This window comes from Argiope bruennichi, chromosome 10 (genome assembly GCF_947563725.1).
Source record: "Argiope bruennichi chromosome 10, qqArgBrue1.1, whole genome shotgun sequence".
In the NCBI taxonomy this organism is placed as follows: Eukaryota; Metazoa; Arthropoda; class Arachnida; order Araneae; family Araneidae; genus Argiope; species Argiope bruennichi.
The window spans coordinates 76,058,559-76,079,261 of record NC_079160.1 but is presented as its reverse complement, the minus strand read 5'-3'; the positions used below and the strand labels follow the sequence as shown (position 1 = coordinate 76,079,261).

General features: G+C 27.3%; 1 protein-coding gene across 2 annotated transcripts; it reads right to left on the bottom strand.

Annotated features, from left to right (window-relative positions):
* Window positions 1-3,449: 3,449 nt before the first annotated feature.
* LOC129989421 (uncharacterized) lies at window positions 3,450-18,697 on the bottom strand. Of its 2 annotated transcripts, none has more exons than XM_056097955.1 (2): window positions 18,499-18,697; window positions 3,450-6,327 (listed from the first exon to the last, which is right to left on the bottom strand). In XM_056097955.1, the coding sequence occupies exon 2, from the start codon at window positions 6,252-6,254 to the stop codon at window positions 5,052-5,054; it is 1,203 nt and encodes a 400-aa protein (XP_055953930.1). In that variant the 5' UTR covers window positions 6,255-6,327; window positions 18,499-18,697; the 3' UTR covers window positions 3,450-5,051. The 2 variants fall into 2 exon arrangements, with proteins under 2 accessions (XP_055953930.1, XP_055953929.1); XM_056097954.1 differs by having other exon boundaries at window positions 3,450-6,317.
* Between the last annotated feature and the right edge of the window lie 2,006 nt (window positions 18,698-20,703).

Below are 20,703 nucleotides of genomic sequence, written 5' to 3'. Positions count from 1 at the left end.
AAGTACGAACTTTACACGAGTGAATTATTAAGGAATAATTGTTAATAAGTAACAATTAATAAATTTTTTAATTATCATTTTTTTGAAATAAGTTATCAATTGCCTTAAAACGTTATTTCCTCCCTATTCTTCCATCTGATAAAAATATAGTTGATTTTACCCGATTCTTTTATTGTTATCAACCGATTAATGATAAAAATTTTAAATCTCGAACAGATCATATTAAGAAGTAGCTACTATAAATCAATATATGCTGAATGTCACATAAAGCTATCAAAACCCGTTTTTAAAAATCTATAAATTTCGAAAGTTAATTTTTCAAGAGTGGAATTTTTTATTGGCTTTCTAAAATTTATTTAATTTTATTAAATCAATCAATTTTCAATAATTTATTTATGTATTTGGTATATTATATTGTTTCATCCTTCATGAAAAAAAAATGATAAATTAAATAAGAATTTATCATAAAAATCTATTAGGAAAAATTTTAAATCAAATCAACTAAATGCAAAAGGCTTTACTTTACATCTTCCTTCTGTGGTATCAAAAAAAAAAAAAAAAAATGTAAAACAAAAAATGTAAATGTAAAACAAAAAATGTAACAAAAAAAAGTGGATAAATAGAGAGAAAATATAATTTAAAACAATAACGATGAGTGGATTTGAAAACGATAGAAAACTAAATCAAGAGAGAAAATAATATAGATACATGAAATTTTACAGACTTGAATCACAATGCATCAGATGTTAATGAATAATTTCATCAATATTATAGGATATTTTTTTTTTATGATCTGTTCTATTTTGCAATAAATATTTCATTCCTCTTGAGAAAAAGTGTAGGAACACATAAAGAATACCTCTTTTTAATTAGATTTTGTTAAATGATCTCACTAATGTGGTGTAGAAATTTGCAAAGGAGTGCTGGCCCAGTTGTCGTCCTCGTCACTTGACTACAGTTGAAAATTAAAAGATCTACCTCAAAACAGCCATCATGTTGGACGAGTTTCAAAATCAGATATTCATTTAATTAAACTAACTCGTTTCTTCGTAATCTAATTACATGGAATCTTCTGCTTCGGTTATTTGTTGCTGCATTAATTAGAATCAAAATTTGTAAAATTTTCTTCTTGAATAGTTCAATCCTCTCGTATTGTTTACGGATTCTGTCTTTTAGTGTCGAATTATAACATTCTACGAATGACTTGATTTTAAACTATAATTTTAGAAATCTAAACATCTGTTTCTCATTGATCATAACAGTGACGTTAGGAGATTAATTTATGGAACAGGATATAATCACAAATCCTATAACAAATTTCTTTTAATTTTGTTTAGGAAATATTTAATAAGTTAAATTTTTTATTGGTATATATTTTTATTTTTTTTAAATAACATGCACAACGGCATCATGACCTATTGGTAGCATGTCTTTCCCGTGATCTCGGCGTCCTGGTTCGGGCATGCTTGTTCTTCATCCTGTATTCTATCTGTAAGGTATGTGAAAGAGCCCCCCCCCCGCCCCCTCTGTAAACAGGGGTTGTGCAAGCGAATGTGTGAGTGTTATCTTCATATGAGCAGAAGTCAGACTTCTGCCCTCGGGTGCAAAGGGGTCTTTACCCTCGAAAGTTACTGCACCCCCTTTCGGACCCCTTCGGTAACACGGAGACGACATCATCATCAAATAACATGCACTTGTTAAATCATTTGGCACAGAATGTCACCTTTTGAACAGCTAAGAAAGTTGAAAATTATTTAGTAAACTGATTTTCTCATTTTAAGGAACAAGTGAGTGCAGGCCATTAGGAAATTATGTGTATTACAATATTTTATATACGTATAATTTTAATATTACATTATACTAGACGCAGTACTCATGTCTCTACCTCTACTTATTGTTCCATTTGTTTGTAAAAAACAGCAAAAACTTATTCTTTTATGTTTAACAGTTTTCGAATTCTTATACTCGACTCTAAGATTCATAAATCACGTAATTAATTAATAGCTGCCCTAAAACTTTGGAACGAAAGACAACTTAAATTTTGTTATACGGCACATAATAATGCAATAAAAACTGACTAACTGAATCCAAGCCAAAAAAGAGAGAGATAATATTTGTCGATTTGAGGGATTGATCGCGGAGTACTTGGATCTCGAAGTTCTTAATCGCCAGACCTAATAATATTGAGGGAAAATAGAGAACAAGTACAATTACATAGAAGATTTTGATTGCAGTGAAAAATAAAAAATTCAAAATAATTTTTAAAAATTGAAGATCGGGGAGAATAAAATAAAATTTTAAAAAGTACAGTGGACGAAAAATGGAGAAAAATTTAGCTAACAGAAGTTCGACAAAAGTGGTCTGCGAATGGTACCATACTTGGCAAGGGCAGATGATATGTCGATTGAACGCATTACACTTTTTTAATCAAAAATATGAGACAAAATGAGGTCAAATTGTGAAAGAAATTGTAACAATTTTATAGCTATATAAGATGAATTAGCTTGAAAATGCATATATTTCATAGATACTAGTTCATTCCCTTCACCAAGGCTTCAAGTATGTTGTGCATAAAAATAATTGGAATATGTGTAATAGAAATTTTTGTAGTGTTCTGCTTTTTACAATTTTCACTATTTTTTTAAACCAAACTGACACATTTTACAGAATCTCAATTGACAATGAATTTCTTGATCAATATTTTTCATTATTTGCAATCACACTGATCCAGAAAATGAATAATTAAATAGCTCATTAGAGGAATTTTTCAAAATTTTGTCTCCGTAGGTAAACAGATAACTTATGTATCCTACAAAAATGTGTTTCTCAATCATCAAATCTCAAAATTCTTGATGCATGAAAATCTTTGCTCATCATGTCCTTTTTTTTTTTTCCCACAAACTTTCTGTACATTCATAGCAGGATTCAAATATACCAGCAAAGCAAAGCAAAACTAAACCATTAAAAGCATTGAATCCAGAACTATCAATTTATTTCTACTTATCCTTTAACATACATTTTCATTTATAAATGAGTTCATGAAGTCTTATAAACAATTTAAAATCAGGTAATTCATCATGAATTCTTGACTTAGCATATCAAGTTTGTTCGGAATAACTTTTTCCCGATTCTAAATGGTTAAGCCTAGACTTTTTGTCACCATTACACATTTCCAGTAACAAAATGTACCCATAAAATAAATATCATAAATATACATATATTTATATGTATATATTTATACATATACATATATTTACATATATATATATATACATATATTTACATATATATATACATATATTTATATCCAATCTATAAATAAATGTATTCATCATAGTAAAAATGAGAAAATTGTACTTTTTAAATCCAAGCATTTTAACATAAGGGTCCAAACAAAAAAAAAAAAAAAAAAAAAAAAAAAAAACCTAAACAAAGTATAGGTAAACTTTTTATTTTTTTGACAAATAGGCATATACAGTAATCACAACAAAAGATGAGTATACTTCACAGAATAACAAACTGACCACATTCATGAAAACACAGAATAACAGTCATATTATTTTTAATTTATTTACAAAATTAAGTAGTATTTGGTTAGAAATGAAACACAACAGCAGGGCTATGTGACGAGCTTGTTATCCGAGCCAGAATTCATTCTCCAAATTTTCATGCCACATTAGCGAAACACCTGCGCCCAATGGATTTACATACATCATACCTGTTTTCAGGTGTGACTAGGTAATTCTTGGGGATCAGGATTTTAAACCTGAAACTTTCTGATCAGAAAACTGAGACCTTATCTCAGGTCACCACAGTCCAGTTAAATGAGTTGCTTCAAGTACTTATGAGAGTGAAACCTCTGTACTCTGCCTCAGTAAAAAGAATCGCTTGGTACTATATAGATAAATATAGATAAATATATTTCTAATATTTTAAAATTTCATTTTCTTAAAAAATATTACAATGAACATTTACATAAAACCAGTAATCAACTGAACTTATAATTGTATATCCCATTTGAAATTTTTAAAAACTTATACATTTCTTCAAAATTTTAAAAATTACAATATAAAAAAACTATTTAAAAACATCAACATAATTATATCAAAAAAGCCAATAATAAAAAAATAATGAAATATTATTTTAGAATAAAACTCCTACATATAGAATTATGTTTTATTGAATTAAATTGAATCCAGCTTTATCCATACAATTTTTATTAAAATGCATAAAGGAAATATTTTATCTCTAATAAAAAGCAGAGCATTTCTTCCCAAAGATGAGAATCATGTAGTATAATTTATATAGAAAATCATGCAAAAAATTTTGTGATATAAATACATAAATAAAATTTTGGCCGTAAAATAGTGGATCAAATAGTAAAATGCACCATTACTAAATTGAAGTGAAAGTGTAATTTTATAAATTTCCAGAATTAAAATATATTATAATATACTCAAATGTATAATTAATATCTTTCTTTTGTTGAAAACCAAGTACCACAAACATTGTCTTAGACAAACCAAAAGATATTTAAAATATAACTTTTAGATATTTATTTTTCTTAATCTGCTTTTATATTTTACACAAAATGAAGGAATTGTTGCAATGAAATAAATAGAGAGATGCTTAACTTAAATTCCAATGGTAACAGAAATCAGTGATGTTACTATCATATGCAGTCATGTTTACAAAGTAATATTGTTACAACCTATAATCATAACATTTAAAACATAATGCAATCATTTTTAATTAAGATAAAAAATTTTAACCAAATAATACGTTCAAACTATTATCACCCTATTTAGCAGAATAGAATGAAAAAAAAAAAAAAAAAAATGAAATATTAAATAAGAGGCAAAACATTTTTAATGTAGTAGGGGGAAAAAAAAAAAGGTCAATAAAAAAAACTCAAATCTTTGAAGACTTAAGAAACAAATGCACATTGAAGTTGTAAAGGTGTAGAGAGAATTTTGATGTTTTGAAAGATGAAGTTATTTTTTCATATGCGCTATAAAAGTTTGTATAACATTTTTTAGATAAAGATTATCTTATCTCAACTGCATTGCTAAATGTTTGAAAAAAGGCAACACTATGGCACAAAATGAGTCTGCTCCAGCCTGAATGATTTCCTCGATAGGTAATTCCTCATATCTTTTCCTTTTTGAACCCGTCATTTCATCAAATTCACTTTTTCTCTTCTTCCTAATTGAATCAAAACACAATTGAATTTTATTGTAGAAAATTGGGGATGCCTTTGCCTCTTCCTTCAAGTTATTTGGGCTTCTTTCCCAAAACTCCATATAAAGTTTGTCATAATCAAAATCCTTCCTCCTTATACTGTATGTGAAGATAATCTCTAGTACTGCTTTAAAAAGAGAAAAATCAATAAAATTCCATAATTTTTCTACCATTTCAAGAAAGAAACTTTGCAGTGGCCAATCCAAATAGAGAAGAAGGAGTTTTCGAGTATCCATTTTCAATATTTGTAATTCTTCTTCTTCAGTTGCTCCATACAGACAGTACAAGAAATCATCAGATGTGGCGTTCAATAAAGGGACAAGAAACTTCTCCCTGTGTTTTGGCCGTAAGAAAGGAAAGAAAGCACTGAATCTTGGTGTCGGACTTCTCAAAAATTCATCAGGAAGGTCAAGTTGTAATTGAACGGCATATATCCATGGAACCCGATATTTACGACGCATCCTTCTAACCCAAAAACGTGAAACAGGATTATAAGTTGTCAAAGATTTGGCTGCCTTACCAGATCTCTTCATTTCTGCCCACAAAGTGTGTATAGTATTGCCCAAGAAATAGGAGCACGCCAAATCAAACCTCTGTTCGATATTTATTTCTTCATTCAGGACCAGTTTCTGAACTGTTTTAATTCTATCAACTGTCCCATCAGTTTTAAAGAAAAGGAGTGCGCGAAAATTTTCTCCAGTCTGTAAAAGTGGATAGCTCATACGCCAATTTACGACAGCCGAATGCAAACCCATAATTGTTTCTAATATTCCGAGTCTTAAATGTGCAGGAATGCGAAGTAACTTTTCCTTTGCTTTGTTTACCTTAGGATTGTCAGACCTAGCTTCATTAAATTCTGCAGGACTTGAGTGCTTCATTTCTTCCAAGATGATACCCCAAGTTACATTACCAGAGCTTTTCAACAATGGAAAAGCTACCTTTACCAATGAGAAGTGCAAAAGTGATGGCACGAAAGGGACTACAATCTTCGAACCCTTAACAGGTGCTTCCATTTTTTTTAAAGTAAATTCCTAGACAGAATGGAAATTATTTTCAAGCAAGTCCTCTGCAAAATCCTGAAAAAATCTGAAAAGAAAAAAAAAAGATCTTATGGATTTCTAATGCAATACAAAATTATGTTTCATGAAATAATCTTTTTCAATCAATTAATAAAGTATGACAGAAATCTTAGGTTAAAGCTGTATGATAGTGCATGACGAAAAAGCACATAGTTTACAAATTTTTCTTCTTTTAAAATGTAGCAATTAATATATGAATCTTGCATAAAAATAATGCTATGCATGCAATAAATTATAGTAATTATTTTTAAAGACCATACTTGATGAAAGAGGGAAAAGTTTCAAAAGTATTTTTAAAGTTGAAATATAAAAGCAAATTGCATTCTAAGTAAAGCAATTTATGAATAAATTGTAAACAGCACCAGATTTTGTAATAAGTAATTTTCTTTACATGTTTTAGTTCAAAATTCATTAATATGTACAATGTGGTTATTAAAAAGATCATTTTTCTAGACTTGCATTAAAAGCTCCTGTGCGTTTCTGAATATAAATTTCATTTGGAAATTAAACTATACTGAATTTGCAAATTTTTTATTTTATTTTATGCCTAATTAACCATAACATAAATATGTCAAAATTTCACTTTATACAGTCAATATCTATTAATATATCTATCTATCAATTAAAATATATTAACAATTTAGCACAGATTTACAATGGAATGTGGGAATATGTATTTTCGACCTTCTTTTTAAAAAAATTCTTAACACAATTTTAATTTAAAATTTAATGGAATTTTGACATTTACCACCATAACTTTTCAAAACATTGAATTAAAAAACGACTGTTACACTATCTTAACATTTCAAAAAGTATATTTTTAACTATATTATAATTCCGTTCAATTTTATACATAATTTTGAAACAATTTTTAATTAAATTTCCTAATAAAACTTTCATTGCAATAAAACTTAACAGTCTTCACTGTTGACAAGAATATTTCATCCAAGATTTTTTCGTTATTGGTTATCAAAGTACGAAGATTAAGTTTCATTTGCCATATTGAATAGATATCTGTCGAATGGACATTTTAAATAAATTATCGAAATTTTGATGTACTAACCATTACGATTTAATTTCGAAAGTAAAGTTGGGTTTATACTCAGCCAACTACAAACCACCCAGCAAAACTACGCAGGCGCGAAAACTATACAGTAACAAGTACTAATCCCATCGAGACAAAAATAATCTATACAGACAAAAATAATCTATATCCTATTAGCGCATACGAAATGCCTTTTTGACTAAACAATGTCAGCTAGTCACAGGTTTCTAAAAAAAATTGCGCCTTCAAGGGATTGAGCCATCGAATTGTTATCTCACGCATCGGAATAGTCTCCATCGCAATACCTATCTCTATGAAATGGATGAATCCATCACAAGCTGTACTTTTAATAGGTAGGGACATTTGAGACGGAGGGACAAACGGTTGTCTTTTAAATGTTGAGGAGTAGCTCAATACTTCCTCCTGAATCCAATTCCAATTGAATCGTTTTCTATTAAGCACGAGGGAAACGTAGTCATTGCTTTTGTATGTGAATGTTGTTTCTTTTTGTTAGAAACAGTGTTATATAATGAGTAAAAAAATGTAAAAATTTATTCACTTTAAATTTAAATTTCTCTCTATTAATGCCTAGTTTCAAATCACTCTTTCTTATTTTTGTAAACATCGTTATTTTGCAGTTTCTTGTTATGCAGTTCATAAACAGCTTATATAATTCTTTTTAGAAATGTATAAATTACATTGGGAATGATGAAGTAATGCGATGTTGAAATTTAAATTACAAATATATGGGAAAAAAAAAAAAACATATCATTATCCATTTCATGCATGTTGATTTTTATTTAGCCATTATATGTTAAAGTCTTATAAATTGCAAACCTATAATATTTAAATAATTTAAAGTTGCGAACTAATAGATGCAGAATGAAAAAAACTAAATAATTCTTTGAATTTAAATAACAGCAGCTCCCGTATACGGCCTATTGGCGCCAATTTTTTCGCCAAGAAGTCGTCAATAATGCGTATTTGTTTAGGATGCTGTGATTCTTACCCGGAAGTTTTGAAGCCACGTTAGGCTTATTTCTAAGACCGACAAAATTCACTAGACTATAAGTCAGAGGGTGGCGCTGCCCCCCCCCCTTTCATTTTTTAAAAAATAATTCAGATAAATGTTGTGATTATTAACTCTAATTTTTGAGGCCAAGTTAGGCTTAATCTTAGGACTGACAAAATACACGAGAATAAGTAGGGGGGGGGGGGGGAGTATTGAAATATTTATGATAAAGATCCAAATGAAACGATTTGTTTAATCTATACTTATAATAAAGCTCAATGTGTGTGTGTGTGTGTTGACGCTCTACAGGCCAGACCGTGCGACCAACAGCTACAAAATTTGGCACGTGTATACCTTGGTGGCCTGGAATGTGCACCTCGGGGTTATTTTTTCGCATTTTTAATTAGAATTTTATTTATTTAAAAAATAAGCGAAATTATGGCGTGTTCCTGCTTTAACTTCCGAAAATATTACCGCACAAAAAAAGATTTTTACATCAAGTTAAAAATAAAAAATTTCTCTTTTAAATGACACCAATGTTTTAACCTTAAAATTAAATTTCTATTTTTAATTAATTTTTTTAACTATATTTTTCAACAATTTTTTTCGTACAATATAAAAATCAAATTTAAGCTGCACGAGCAAGTTTCGCATTCATGGGGGAAAATTACCTTTTTTCAAAGTGTTGAACATTAGATTAAAGCTCCAATTGAAAATAAATTAAATCTTTTTGGAAATGAAATCTGCAAAAATATAATTTTCAGCACGTGTCTGTAGGAAATGAAACAAATATGAAATATTATTTTCTTCTAAAAAATAAATTCAAGAAAATTTATTTTATGATCTTTTACACTCTCTATATTATTAATCCAATAAATCAGTTTTATTTTAAGGCAAGTTTTGTTTAATATGAACAGGTTATCCATTCAAATCAGGGCCACACAGCTAATCTGCAAACCTTTAGAAATAGACACAGATCTTCTAAAATGGTCTAAATGGAAAATGATTATATTTTATGTAACTTGATCCAATAAATGCTCTAATAAATAAAAAAATTTTAATTTTACATAAAGCTTCTGCTGTGAAAATCACGTTTAACAAAATGTTCTTGAAACACTAATATTTTAAATAAAAAGAGTTAATTTCCAATCAACTAAATCAATCACTTAAACTGACTGATTTATGAAAATTTGAATATCACTATTCAATAAAAAAGGATAATTTTAGATTTTTTATCGATCGTTTCAAAGAAAATACGCCAATCAGAGCGCAGGTTTCTCAAGATTAATGGGGTCAATTCATGTGACGTAAAAGTCACATGTCATGAGCTATTCGCGCATGGCATTTAAGTTTCATCCGCACCGCTTTCGTCGATTAGTCTGCCATTAACGTTCTCCGCCGAGTATGAAGCGGATTTTTTTGTTTACATTTGAAGTTATAATTTTTGAGTCATTTTCTTTCCTCTTATTATGTGTTAACAGAGGAAATACTGGTGTGCTGATGGATGCATGCTTTAATGTGAAACACAAGAGTGACTGTCATGATAAAATGTTTTCTTATTTTCCTTTCAACAATCCTGACTTGGGTTGATAGCTTTGGTATAGATTTTTTCAAGCCTTCGAAGTCGGTGATATGCTCCAATCATTTTGAAGAATTCATTCAGTGTGTGTCCATTTATTAAATATAGCTGTTCCAGTAATTTGGTAGAAAAACTCTTCGAAGAAAAAGAAAGCGGTAAGTGATTTGACATCAAAAACAATCAAACAAAAACATGAGTGCATTTCTAATTTACTTTATTCACATTTGGTGAAATTTCTGATAATTTTGAATATGCTTAGAAGGTTTTAAAATGTTTACATGAATATTACATTGCATTTTTCTATAAAATTTTATCTAAATTTAATTAATGTAAGTAAACAAATTCCTGTTGCAAAAATAACAACTGCTATAATGCTAAACTTAGGTGGAAGTGAATAAATTTCTTAAAGATTTATTTAGTAAGTGAATTCTTTACTAACTACTAAAAATCCAATTTTCTTATTGACTGTTATAATATATATATATAATTGATGTATTTTATTAAAAGTGCGCTTAATTTGATAAATTGAATGCTATATATAAGAAATATATGTATATATATATTTAAGTTTTGAAAACACATGTCATTTAGTTAAGTATATAAATGCAAGAGAATTGATTACTAAGCAAAATTATATGAATTCTGATTTCAGTGGAATGTATTCTGCTTCTTCCCAGACTATTACTTTTTCTGAAATAATCGACAAGATCAGCAATTTGCAAAATGAGCTACAAGAACTTCAGGATTCTGTAAGAAAGAAAGAAATTCATTCCAGAAAATATTGGACTTTTTTTAAAATTTATTATTATTTATTTATTTTCTATTTCTTTAACATATCAATCTTGAATTATAAAATTCTGTAAAAGCATAAAAATGTTTGTTTTAACTACTCTTTATATCCTATTTTAATTCTCTCTCTCTATATATATATATATTTATCATGACCTTATTCTTGTTTATTAAATTTACTGTATTATATGTTTTTGTTTTATTTTATGATATTCATTCAACTTGATTTTTATCAATGTAACTTTAGCAAAAAAAATTCATCAATGTTCTGCTTTAAAAATATATTGTTCAACATTATGTTTTTATTGGTAATAAAAAAAATGTTGTTTAGTATCTAGGATGTTTCTGTTGAATAAAACTGATTTCATCATTTACATTGACATTCTTGTAATACTTTGTTTGTATTATTTCTAAGTGTCTAGAAAAATAGATGTTGATAAATAGTTTTTTTGAATTAGTGAGTGCATTAAAACATCCATTTGATCCTATTTTTCCAAATAATTATCATATATATTTTATCTATATTTTTTTTGTTGTAATGTGTAAATAAAAATTATGAAAATTTGATTTAGTTTGTTTTTCCTTAATGATTTCTACAAATTAAAATGAAATAACTGATTCATAAGTTGCATAGATTTAAAAAAAGGTATCTATGCCTTTTATATTTCATAATTTGAAATTGTAAACCTAATTTATTCAATATATACTAATTTGAGTTTCATGTTCTTTCCTCTGAGCAAACATAAAACATCAAAGTCTCAATATTAATAAAAATAATTACATAAGAAAAAAATGTAATAATTTTATTAGTAAGCTTTAAAATATTAACTTATCTAAGAGTAATAATTATTTTTTAAAAGAACTATATTCATAAGATTCAACATTCAATAGTATTTAAATAATATGTAAAAAGGAACATATGTAATTTTTCAAAAACACTGCCATAGTTGTTTGTTAAAATGTATCCTTTGGATAAAAAAGGAAGGGATATGGGAAAGGAAAGAATAAAGTGGCACCAAACGAATTAAAAAGCGATGGTAATTAATTATGCAAAAACAATAATTCCATTGAAAATACTAATTAAAATTTTAATATAAAAAATAAAATTATATAACTACGAAAATTTGGATTAAATAATTCAAAATAATATCTTTTTTTTTAAAAATCAGAAGTTTTTAATAATTGATCGGCTAGCGTAATATTTACAAAACGATGGTTTCATCAACGTTATCGACAGACATCACGACATGCGCAGAACGATTGAAAATTGAACAGAAGCGGTTTGTTTGGTACATGACACGTGACCGTGAATTGACCCCATTGGACTAAAATTATGAAAATGTTGAATTTTTCTAAATTTTCAAAATTCAAAACTTTATAAATAAGTCTTAGTTGATCGTTGAAAATAGAAACATTCATTCATTTATTTAAAATTTGGTGTGTCCAGAATATTTCTCAGAATCTGATACCTTACTGCATTAAATTTAGACTTAATAATTTTTGAAATATATTTATAGGCCGGAACAAAATATTATTATTGATTTCATTTCAATCCTTTTGAAAGCAAAACTAAAAACTGAATTTTATTGCTCAATCTGAGAAATTTTTGTTGAATTATTCTTTGAGATATTACATAAATTATGAAAAATATTTTGTAATTCACATAAGACTTAAAGACCGAGCGATTCTGTTTGCAGTACACATATTTAATAATAATAATAATAATTAATAAATAATAAAAATGATAAATAAAATAAAACGCTTGGTTTCATTAAAAAATATCTTTATATTAATTGCATTCTCAGCATTTCCACTTTAAATTAAAGTTGAAGTTTTACCGGAAATGACAATAAATTAGGAAAATATATATAGTAAACGATCTAAACAACAGTATAAGTTTGGTATGACTATCAAAATTTGAAGATTAAAAATGTTTTGTTTGAGACGCTATTAAGAGACAAGTTACTGAAAATATTTAATTGAAAATTGTAGCGAGCGGTAATACTGGTGAACCGGCTGGTCGCCAAAGGCGGCTAGTTATAAATATAATGAAGCATGACGAAATGCTCTCTTGCTTTTAAGTATACTGAAATGCTCAAAAGTAATATTAAATGATGATGACGAAATTATTTTTTGCTCCGATTTTTTTTAATGATTTCTTAATTTTACGCTGAATATGTTCTCATGAAAATATTCATAATTTTTTCATTTTAAAAGCATAATTTATAAAAGTTAATAGCTGTATATGTGAGCTGCTCCTTATAAACACATAAAAATATAGTTTAATTAATAAATTTCTATCATTTGAATGAATGAAATTTAAAATTAGAGGTTAAGGTTAAGAGATAAGGTTTAAGGTTACCATAAAGAAAGTACGGATGCCGATGACGGCAGACAGAAATTACCGTTTATCGCCAAATTTCGCGCCAATTTGGCGGAGGCCGTATACGGGAGCTGAGTATTGTAATATTGTTAATTTTAATTTATTCTGCAAAAACATTTTAATTTTGAAATATAAATTTTGATTAATGAAAGTTTGATTTTTAAACCATTAGTCATACAAAAGTCATGAAGCATCCAAATGAAATAAAACATCCAATATATATATATAATACATACATGTATATCATTTGGTTTAATTTTGATTCTATTTTTTTCCTTCTAACTTGGTTTTTATTACTAATTAGTCTATATTCATCATCTATGTTTTAGCAGTAGCTGCATTTGCTCTTTCTAAATACAATGATGCTTTTTTTACTTTTTTAATTTTTTAGTTTCTTTCCGAAATATTTTTTTAGTTTCGTTTCCGAAATAATTTAGATTGTTTCAGAAATAGGTTTTAATTTCATATTGCTTATATTTTTGATTACTATATATATATATATATATATATATAAAGAATGGTCTGCTATAATCATTCTGCGAAAGTATTTTCAGTAACATGATTAGAGTTAAAAGTAGATGTTGGGGATTCGAAATTAAAACTATATTTTGTATTTAGAATGTTTTCTGATATTTTGCATTTTCTGCAGTCCCATTTTAAAAATACTTATATCTAGCCATTTTTTTTTTCGGCATTAAAATCCCAGAATTTTGTAGAAATTTTCAGAAACGATGTTTTTATATCATAAAATTGCACATATTTAAGATATTGGCAGGAAATTTATATGCTTTCTATTTATTTTATTTCAGACAGTTGCAGTTACATAATTTCTAAAAATATTCATGCAATTGGAACTTTTTTGTAAAAAGAAGAATAATCTATGTAAAATATTGTAATATCGCAAACCTAGTTGCATAGGGGCTATTTTAGAATGCACTAAGTATTCAGAAGCAGTTGCAGTATTGGAAGTTTAAATCTTAATCATTTTTTTTAATTATAAACATACTGTAGGATTTATGGGAATATAATGTTCAAACTATTTGGGTGCATAATTCTTTATTGAAACTTCTCTTGTTTTATTTTTATATTGTTATCAAATTTTAATTATGTTTGTCATATTTATAAATGGTGTTATTTTGTTATATTATTATTCTTTAGAAGATTTACAAATCTTGCTTATAATTTTTTTAATGTAAAACACATTAAATGTTTGTCTTTATTTACTGCAAAACCCACTTGATAATGTTAATTTAAATTTTATGCTGTAAATTATAGCAAAATATTCTTATCCAATAAAAAAAACTTTAAGTATTTGTGTTTTATTTCAGTTACATATGAAACAATTTCTTTTTTATTATATGATTTTTGAAAGTTATATAAAAAATATTTTACTTCCAATGCACATAATGACAATACTTGTCATTATCTATATTTTAATTCCACATATTATACAAAGAAGACAATGTTAGTGAAACAGACTCAGTCAAATAATTCTACATTTGTGTTTTCATTCTTTTTCTTATAAATTGTGAGACAGTTCCATATATAATATAGTAAATACTTAGCAGACTATAGTTGATACTTTTTTTAATTACTAATCGCTTATCAAAGAAATATCCAGTAGGCTTTCAGTTAAGTGAATTCACATAGATTCTAATTTTAAATACGTTTATTCGATGCATCAGGTTAGGATGCTATTGTTAGCGTTTGGGTGTTACTTTAAGTAAAATCCTTGTATTTTATTTTAATAAATATTTATCCTATACCCCAAAAGGAATATGCACATTAGTTTTCATGTTAATTGAGAATACATTATGAGTCCTATATTCAGCAGCCATTCATACTGTTCATTTCTGTATCCTGAAATTACCACTTTTCAATGATTCTATCTAACTAAAGGATGAGAATTGAAAGGAGAGCATATTTTAGGAATACATCATTCTTTAATACTGATTTCTGCTCTATTTGATATTTTTTTATTCAATTTCCCCAACCACCACTTGTGTGTGAGTATTGTGTCATTTGCGACCATGCTATTTTATTATGGCTAATTCAAGTGAAAAATAAATAAATAATTTTAAAAAAACTTTCAGGAGTGGCATGAACAATATTTTACACAGTATCATTAAATACGATCGAAATTTACTACTATTGTTAATTTTAAAATGTTATTGAAAAATTCAGTAAAAAAAAAGCTTTAACATTAAAAAAAATTATTATTTTGTAAAAATGTGAATCTTCTATTTGTCCATCATAATTTAATGTGTAGACCTCTTTGCTATTTTTATGCCTCTTGAGTTCATGCATAATCCAACTTCACCATATTGCTAAATATAAACATCTCTGCCATCTATCTTTCCTCTCACCTCTATCTTGATTTAATACATGAATCGGAAGCATGTGCAATAGCACGTAGAGTTTTCAAATCAGAGTGAACAGTATATTGGTTTTCTTAACGATTGATAAGAAAACCAATTTATTTGTAATGAAAACAAACATATAATTTGCTTTAGAAATATCAACTGTTATGTAAATATTTAAAGCAAGTTTTAGTCAAATTATTTTTGTTTACTTTATTTTCTTAACATTTTCAGACTTGCTACAACTTTGTTTCCAGATTGTTAATTCTGACCTTATTATACATTTTTTTTTAAATTTTGTTTTTGTCTTGCAATGCATACAAAACTATCAAAAATACAATTTTTTTTTTCGTAGAAAGGAAAATATTTTTACATAAATAATAAGAAGAAATGGAAAAAGCTATTTTCATTGTGTTTTTTTAAAATATCACAGTATGTAAGTTTATTTCCCACTTTAAAGTCAAACAACACAAATAAAGTTTATAGGATGATGAAATATATTATATATTTTTGTAAAATGCTTTATTTTTTAGAAGGTTGCAACACTATTTCTGTTAATAATTAGGAAACACCATGCCAATGGAGAAACTGAATTGTTATCTAGATTTCTTAAAAAAAAAATAAAAAAAAGATACAATTAAAAATGAAGATTTGTTTGTAAAACTAAGTTCAAAAAGTTGTTTAATTTCTTAGCTATTTTTGGTGATGATATTAAAAAAAGCTGATTGCAATAAATATTTTATAGAATGTTATTATTATTGAAGTTAATAAAATATCTATTAACTATCATTGAGCTATCACCAAATTCTCAATTCAAATAATGCACAGAGTTGTAATTCATCAGTAGCATTTATGTAAACATCTTTATTTGCATTTAACTAATTTTAAAAAGAATTATAAACTCATTTGTTACCTTGTTTACATAAAACAAAATTTTAAGTATTACTATATTTAACTGAAACTCAAAATAAGTATACATAAACTTGAAAATAGAAATTCTTTCACATAATAGAATCCATATTCCAGAGATTGCATATATATATATATATATATATATATATATATATATATAATACTTAATTTTTTTAGATAATTGCTGATACACTAATGCATACTTGCCTTTAAATAATTTATTAATTTTTTTGAATAATCATGCAAGAATTTTTATCAGAACATAGTTAAAATTGAATAAATATTCTTTAAATCATTACCTGTTGTTGATGCTTTACTTCTCGTATTTGGATAATTGACAAAATATAAATCAGTTTGTGATATGATCATTTTTAATTAGAATTTAACCAGATGCAAGGTTAAAACTTGGATGAATTAATGTACTTGATGAAGATACAAGGTCTGTAGACCTAATATATGTATATTATTGCTGCTATGGAAGGACAAACTTTATGTATAATATTTACAAATATTACACATGTATTGTATAATGCATTAAATCTGTAAATAATCATGCAAAAATATTGTTGAAATTGAGGAATTTATAATATTATTTAAATGAACATATTAAATATAAATTATATTCGTAACAGATTTCTGAGAATAAATTTCAAATTAAAAAAAAAATTGTTCTATTAAAATTCGTTTGGTTTTGATATAACTAATGTCATAACCAAACATTAATTTTGAATTAATTAAAAAAAATAAATCTCAAAATGTATTCAGTAAAATTAAAATCCATGTAAGGAAACTTTCCATTATAAGGATCTTAATGCTTTTCCTAAGTAGTTAATAAACTTTGCGATTTTAAGTTCCCCCCCCCCCAGACAGCACTTATAAAATTATTTTTTTAGATTTATGTTAATACTTTTCTTATTTTTTAAAAATAAAGATGATCTCTATTCTTAAGTTTTGGCTATATATCTTGTACTCATAATTTGTGTTTCCATTTATACTCAGCTCCCGTATACGGCCTCCGCCAACTTGGCGATAAACGGTAATTTCTGTCTGCCGTCATCGGCATCCGTACTCTTCTTTATAGTCACCTTAAACCTTATCTCAACCTTTCACCTTAACCTCTAATTTTAAATTTCATTCATTCAAATGATAGAAAATTATTAATTAAACTGTATTTTTATGTGTTTATAAGGAGCAGCTCACATATACAGCTATTAACTTTTATATACTATGCTTTTAAAATGAAAAAATTATGAATATTTTCATGAGAACATATGAAAAATAATTTCGTCATCATCATTTAATATTAATTTTGAGCATTTCAGTATACTTAAAAGCAAGTGAGCATTTCGTCATGTTTCATAATACTTATAATTAAACAAATCGTTTCATTTGGATCTTTATCATAAATATTTCAATACCCCCCCCCTTACTTATTCTCGTGTATTTTCTCATTCCTAGGATTAAGCCGAACTTGGCCTCAAAAATTAGAGTTAATAATCACAACATATATCTGAATTATTTCTTAAAAAATGAGGGGGGCAGCGCTATTTCCTGACTTACAGTCTAGTGTATTTTGTCAGTCTTAGACATAAGCCTAACGTGGCAAAAAACTTCCGGGTAAGAATCACAGCATCCTAAACAAATACGCATTATTGGCGACTTCTTGGCGAAAACAAATGGCGCCAATAGGCCGTATACGGGAGCTGCTCTGAACTTAGAAATCATAAAATTTTTCCCAGTGTGTTAAAAGCAAATATAATCATTAGACTTATAATTTCTTTCTCTGATTAATAAAGATACAATGACATAAAACGTTTTAAGTGGCACATCTTTTCTTTATGCAGTAACAGTGCCTATCAGATGTTAATGAAAAACATGTTTTCACATTATTCTGAAATTTTTCTGTAAAGGAATATAAGTCAAGTGATTAATATTAAATTTTTTGCTTACACTAATCAGCAAATCACAAGTTGTGAAGATAACGTATCAATAAAAATATTCGTCATGCCATAAATTAATTTTAAATATAATTCAAGATTCATTAATATCAGAATCCTTTAAAAACAGAAATAGAAGTGGATGTAAAACGAGTTATTACCAAAGATGTCCTTGCTTTACATCCTGGATCTCTAGTTTGAAAACCGAAATCGTATAAAATTGGCCCGGGAATTGGGAAATGTCAGTAGTGAAATAGTTAATAGTCACTTCGTTTCAACAAAATATTTCGCACCCAACACATACATATCCATACAACTCATCAGGTAAATGGCAGTTATCGCCGGTGCTCCTGACGCTCAAACAAGTATCTAAGCATCTGAACGTTCATTGGTTGTATAAATCACGTGAGCAAATGATAGGTTTGACTTATCTTGGCAACGATAGAAGATACTCGAATGATGCTGTGTACATACTTAGCCATCTTCTATAACCTTCATCATCCTAAATTGAAAAATGCAATTTTAATTTTTAAATCTGAACTACTTTAAGATAATTATCCATGCACAGATTTATTAAATGTAACATTATTCTTAATGATTGATTAATTCTGTTCATTAATACAAAATGTGCTAATAATTAATTATTAAATTCCTTAAAAGTATATAATCAATAGACAAATCTGGAATGCATATCTTAGGTATTGCAAATGAATAAATTTAAAAAATACTGAAATAAGCAAGGACAGCTTTTTCTAAGCAAAGATAATAATAGAAATTCATTTTATAGCTACATCATTCCCTAAAATTATGAAACAATTTATATAAAAAAAAAATACAAGCTAATTTTTTGCTTACCTCCAAAGCCAATTCTCTCATTAGATTTTAATAACAGTCTTTCTGTCTGCATCTAAGCAGCCATTTCCGCGGCCACAATTTTCTTTTCGATTTCTCTTTCTCTTTTAGCACTGTTCACAGGATGATGCACAATAGTTCTGTCTCAGCAAAATCCATTTTGCATCGAGCAATTCAAATAACAGAATCCCACGAGTTATGAAATGAGAAAACTGCAGATATTCACTAAGTAGGAGCAGTGAATAAAGAGCGATAAATCTATACTTATAATAAAGCTCAATGTGTGTGTGTGTGTGTGTGTGTGTTAGCACTCCACAGGCCAGGTCATTTGACATACAGCTATCAAATTTGGTACATGTATACCTTAGAGGTCGGGAATGTGCACCTGGGGTCCCGTTTTTTGAAATTTTAATTAGAATTTTAATTATTAATTAAAAACTAACTTTCCCGCCAAAAAAATCTTCCATTTTCCCCACCGCCAAATGAGTAAGGCTTCAGTTTTTTTTTCTCCCAACAGTAATGAGGCTAGGGGTAACGTTTTTCGGCGGATTATTTCAAACGATTCTGTTTATTTTCTTAAATGTTTTATTCATTTAAAATTAAACATTGTTAATTAATCCATGTTTCAGATTCATTCTGATGTACTTTTGAATTAAAATAACACAGAATAAAGGAAATTAAAAATGTACAATCTGCATAGCGTTACCCCAACTGACGTAGAGAAATTCACGCATTTGCGTTACCGTAACTGGCGAAGAAAATTCAAGCATGCGCACTGTGTTCTGATTGTTGCCATGACAACCGTTATGAACGGATGATTTAAATTATTTTTAGGTTAGTTGCATGCTTTTGTAAGTAAATTGTATTTATGTTAGTTATATATTTTTTGTATATGCTTATAGTTTTAAGTACATCGTTTTTTAAGTAGTTTTTTTTAAACCTGTTTTCAATGATTTAAATTATTTTTAGGTTAGTTGCATGCTTTTTTGAATTAAATTGTATTTATGTTAGTTATATATATTTTTTGTATATGCTTATAGTTTTAAGTACATCGTTTTTTAAGTAGTGTTTTTAAACCTGTTTTAGACCGATTATTTTAAACGATTCATTTTATTTTCTTAGTGTTTGATGCATTTAAAATTAAACATTGTTAATGAATCGATCTGTTCATGATGAATCTGAGAAAATTTTGTTGACAAATTCTTGAGATATTACATAAATTAAGAAAGATATTCTTTAGTGCCCATAAAGTTTAAACGCTCAGTGACTCTATTATCAGTAATCATATAATTAAAAAATGCTTTGTTTCAGTAAAAAATATTATTATATTAATTGCAGTTTAGTCATTTACACTTTAATTTAAAGCATAAAGTCTACGAGGGGTAACAAAAAACTAGAGAGATACATATCACGTTATGACTGAAGGCCTTTATAATATTATGAGTGAATTATATGACTATCAAAATTTGGAGTTTTAAAATATTTTGCTGAAGAATCTATTAAAGTTGGAATTG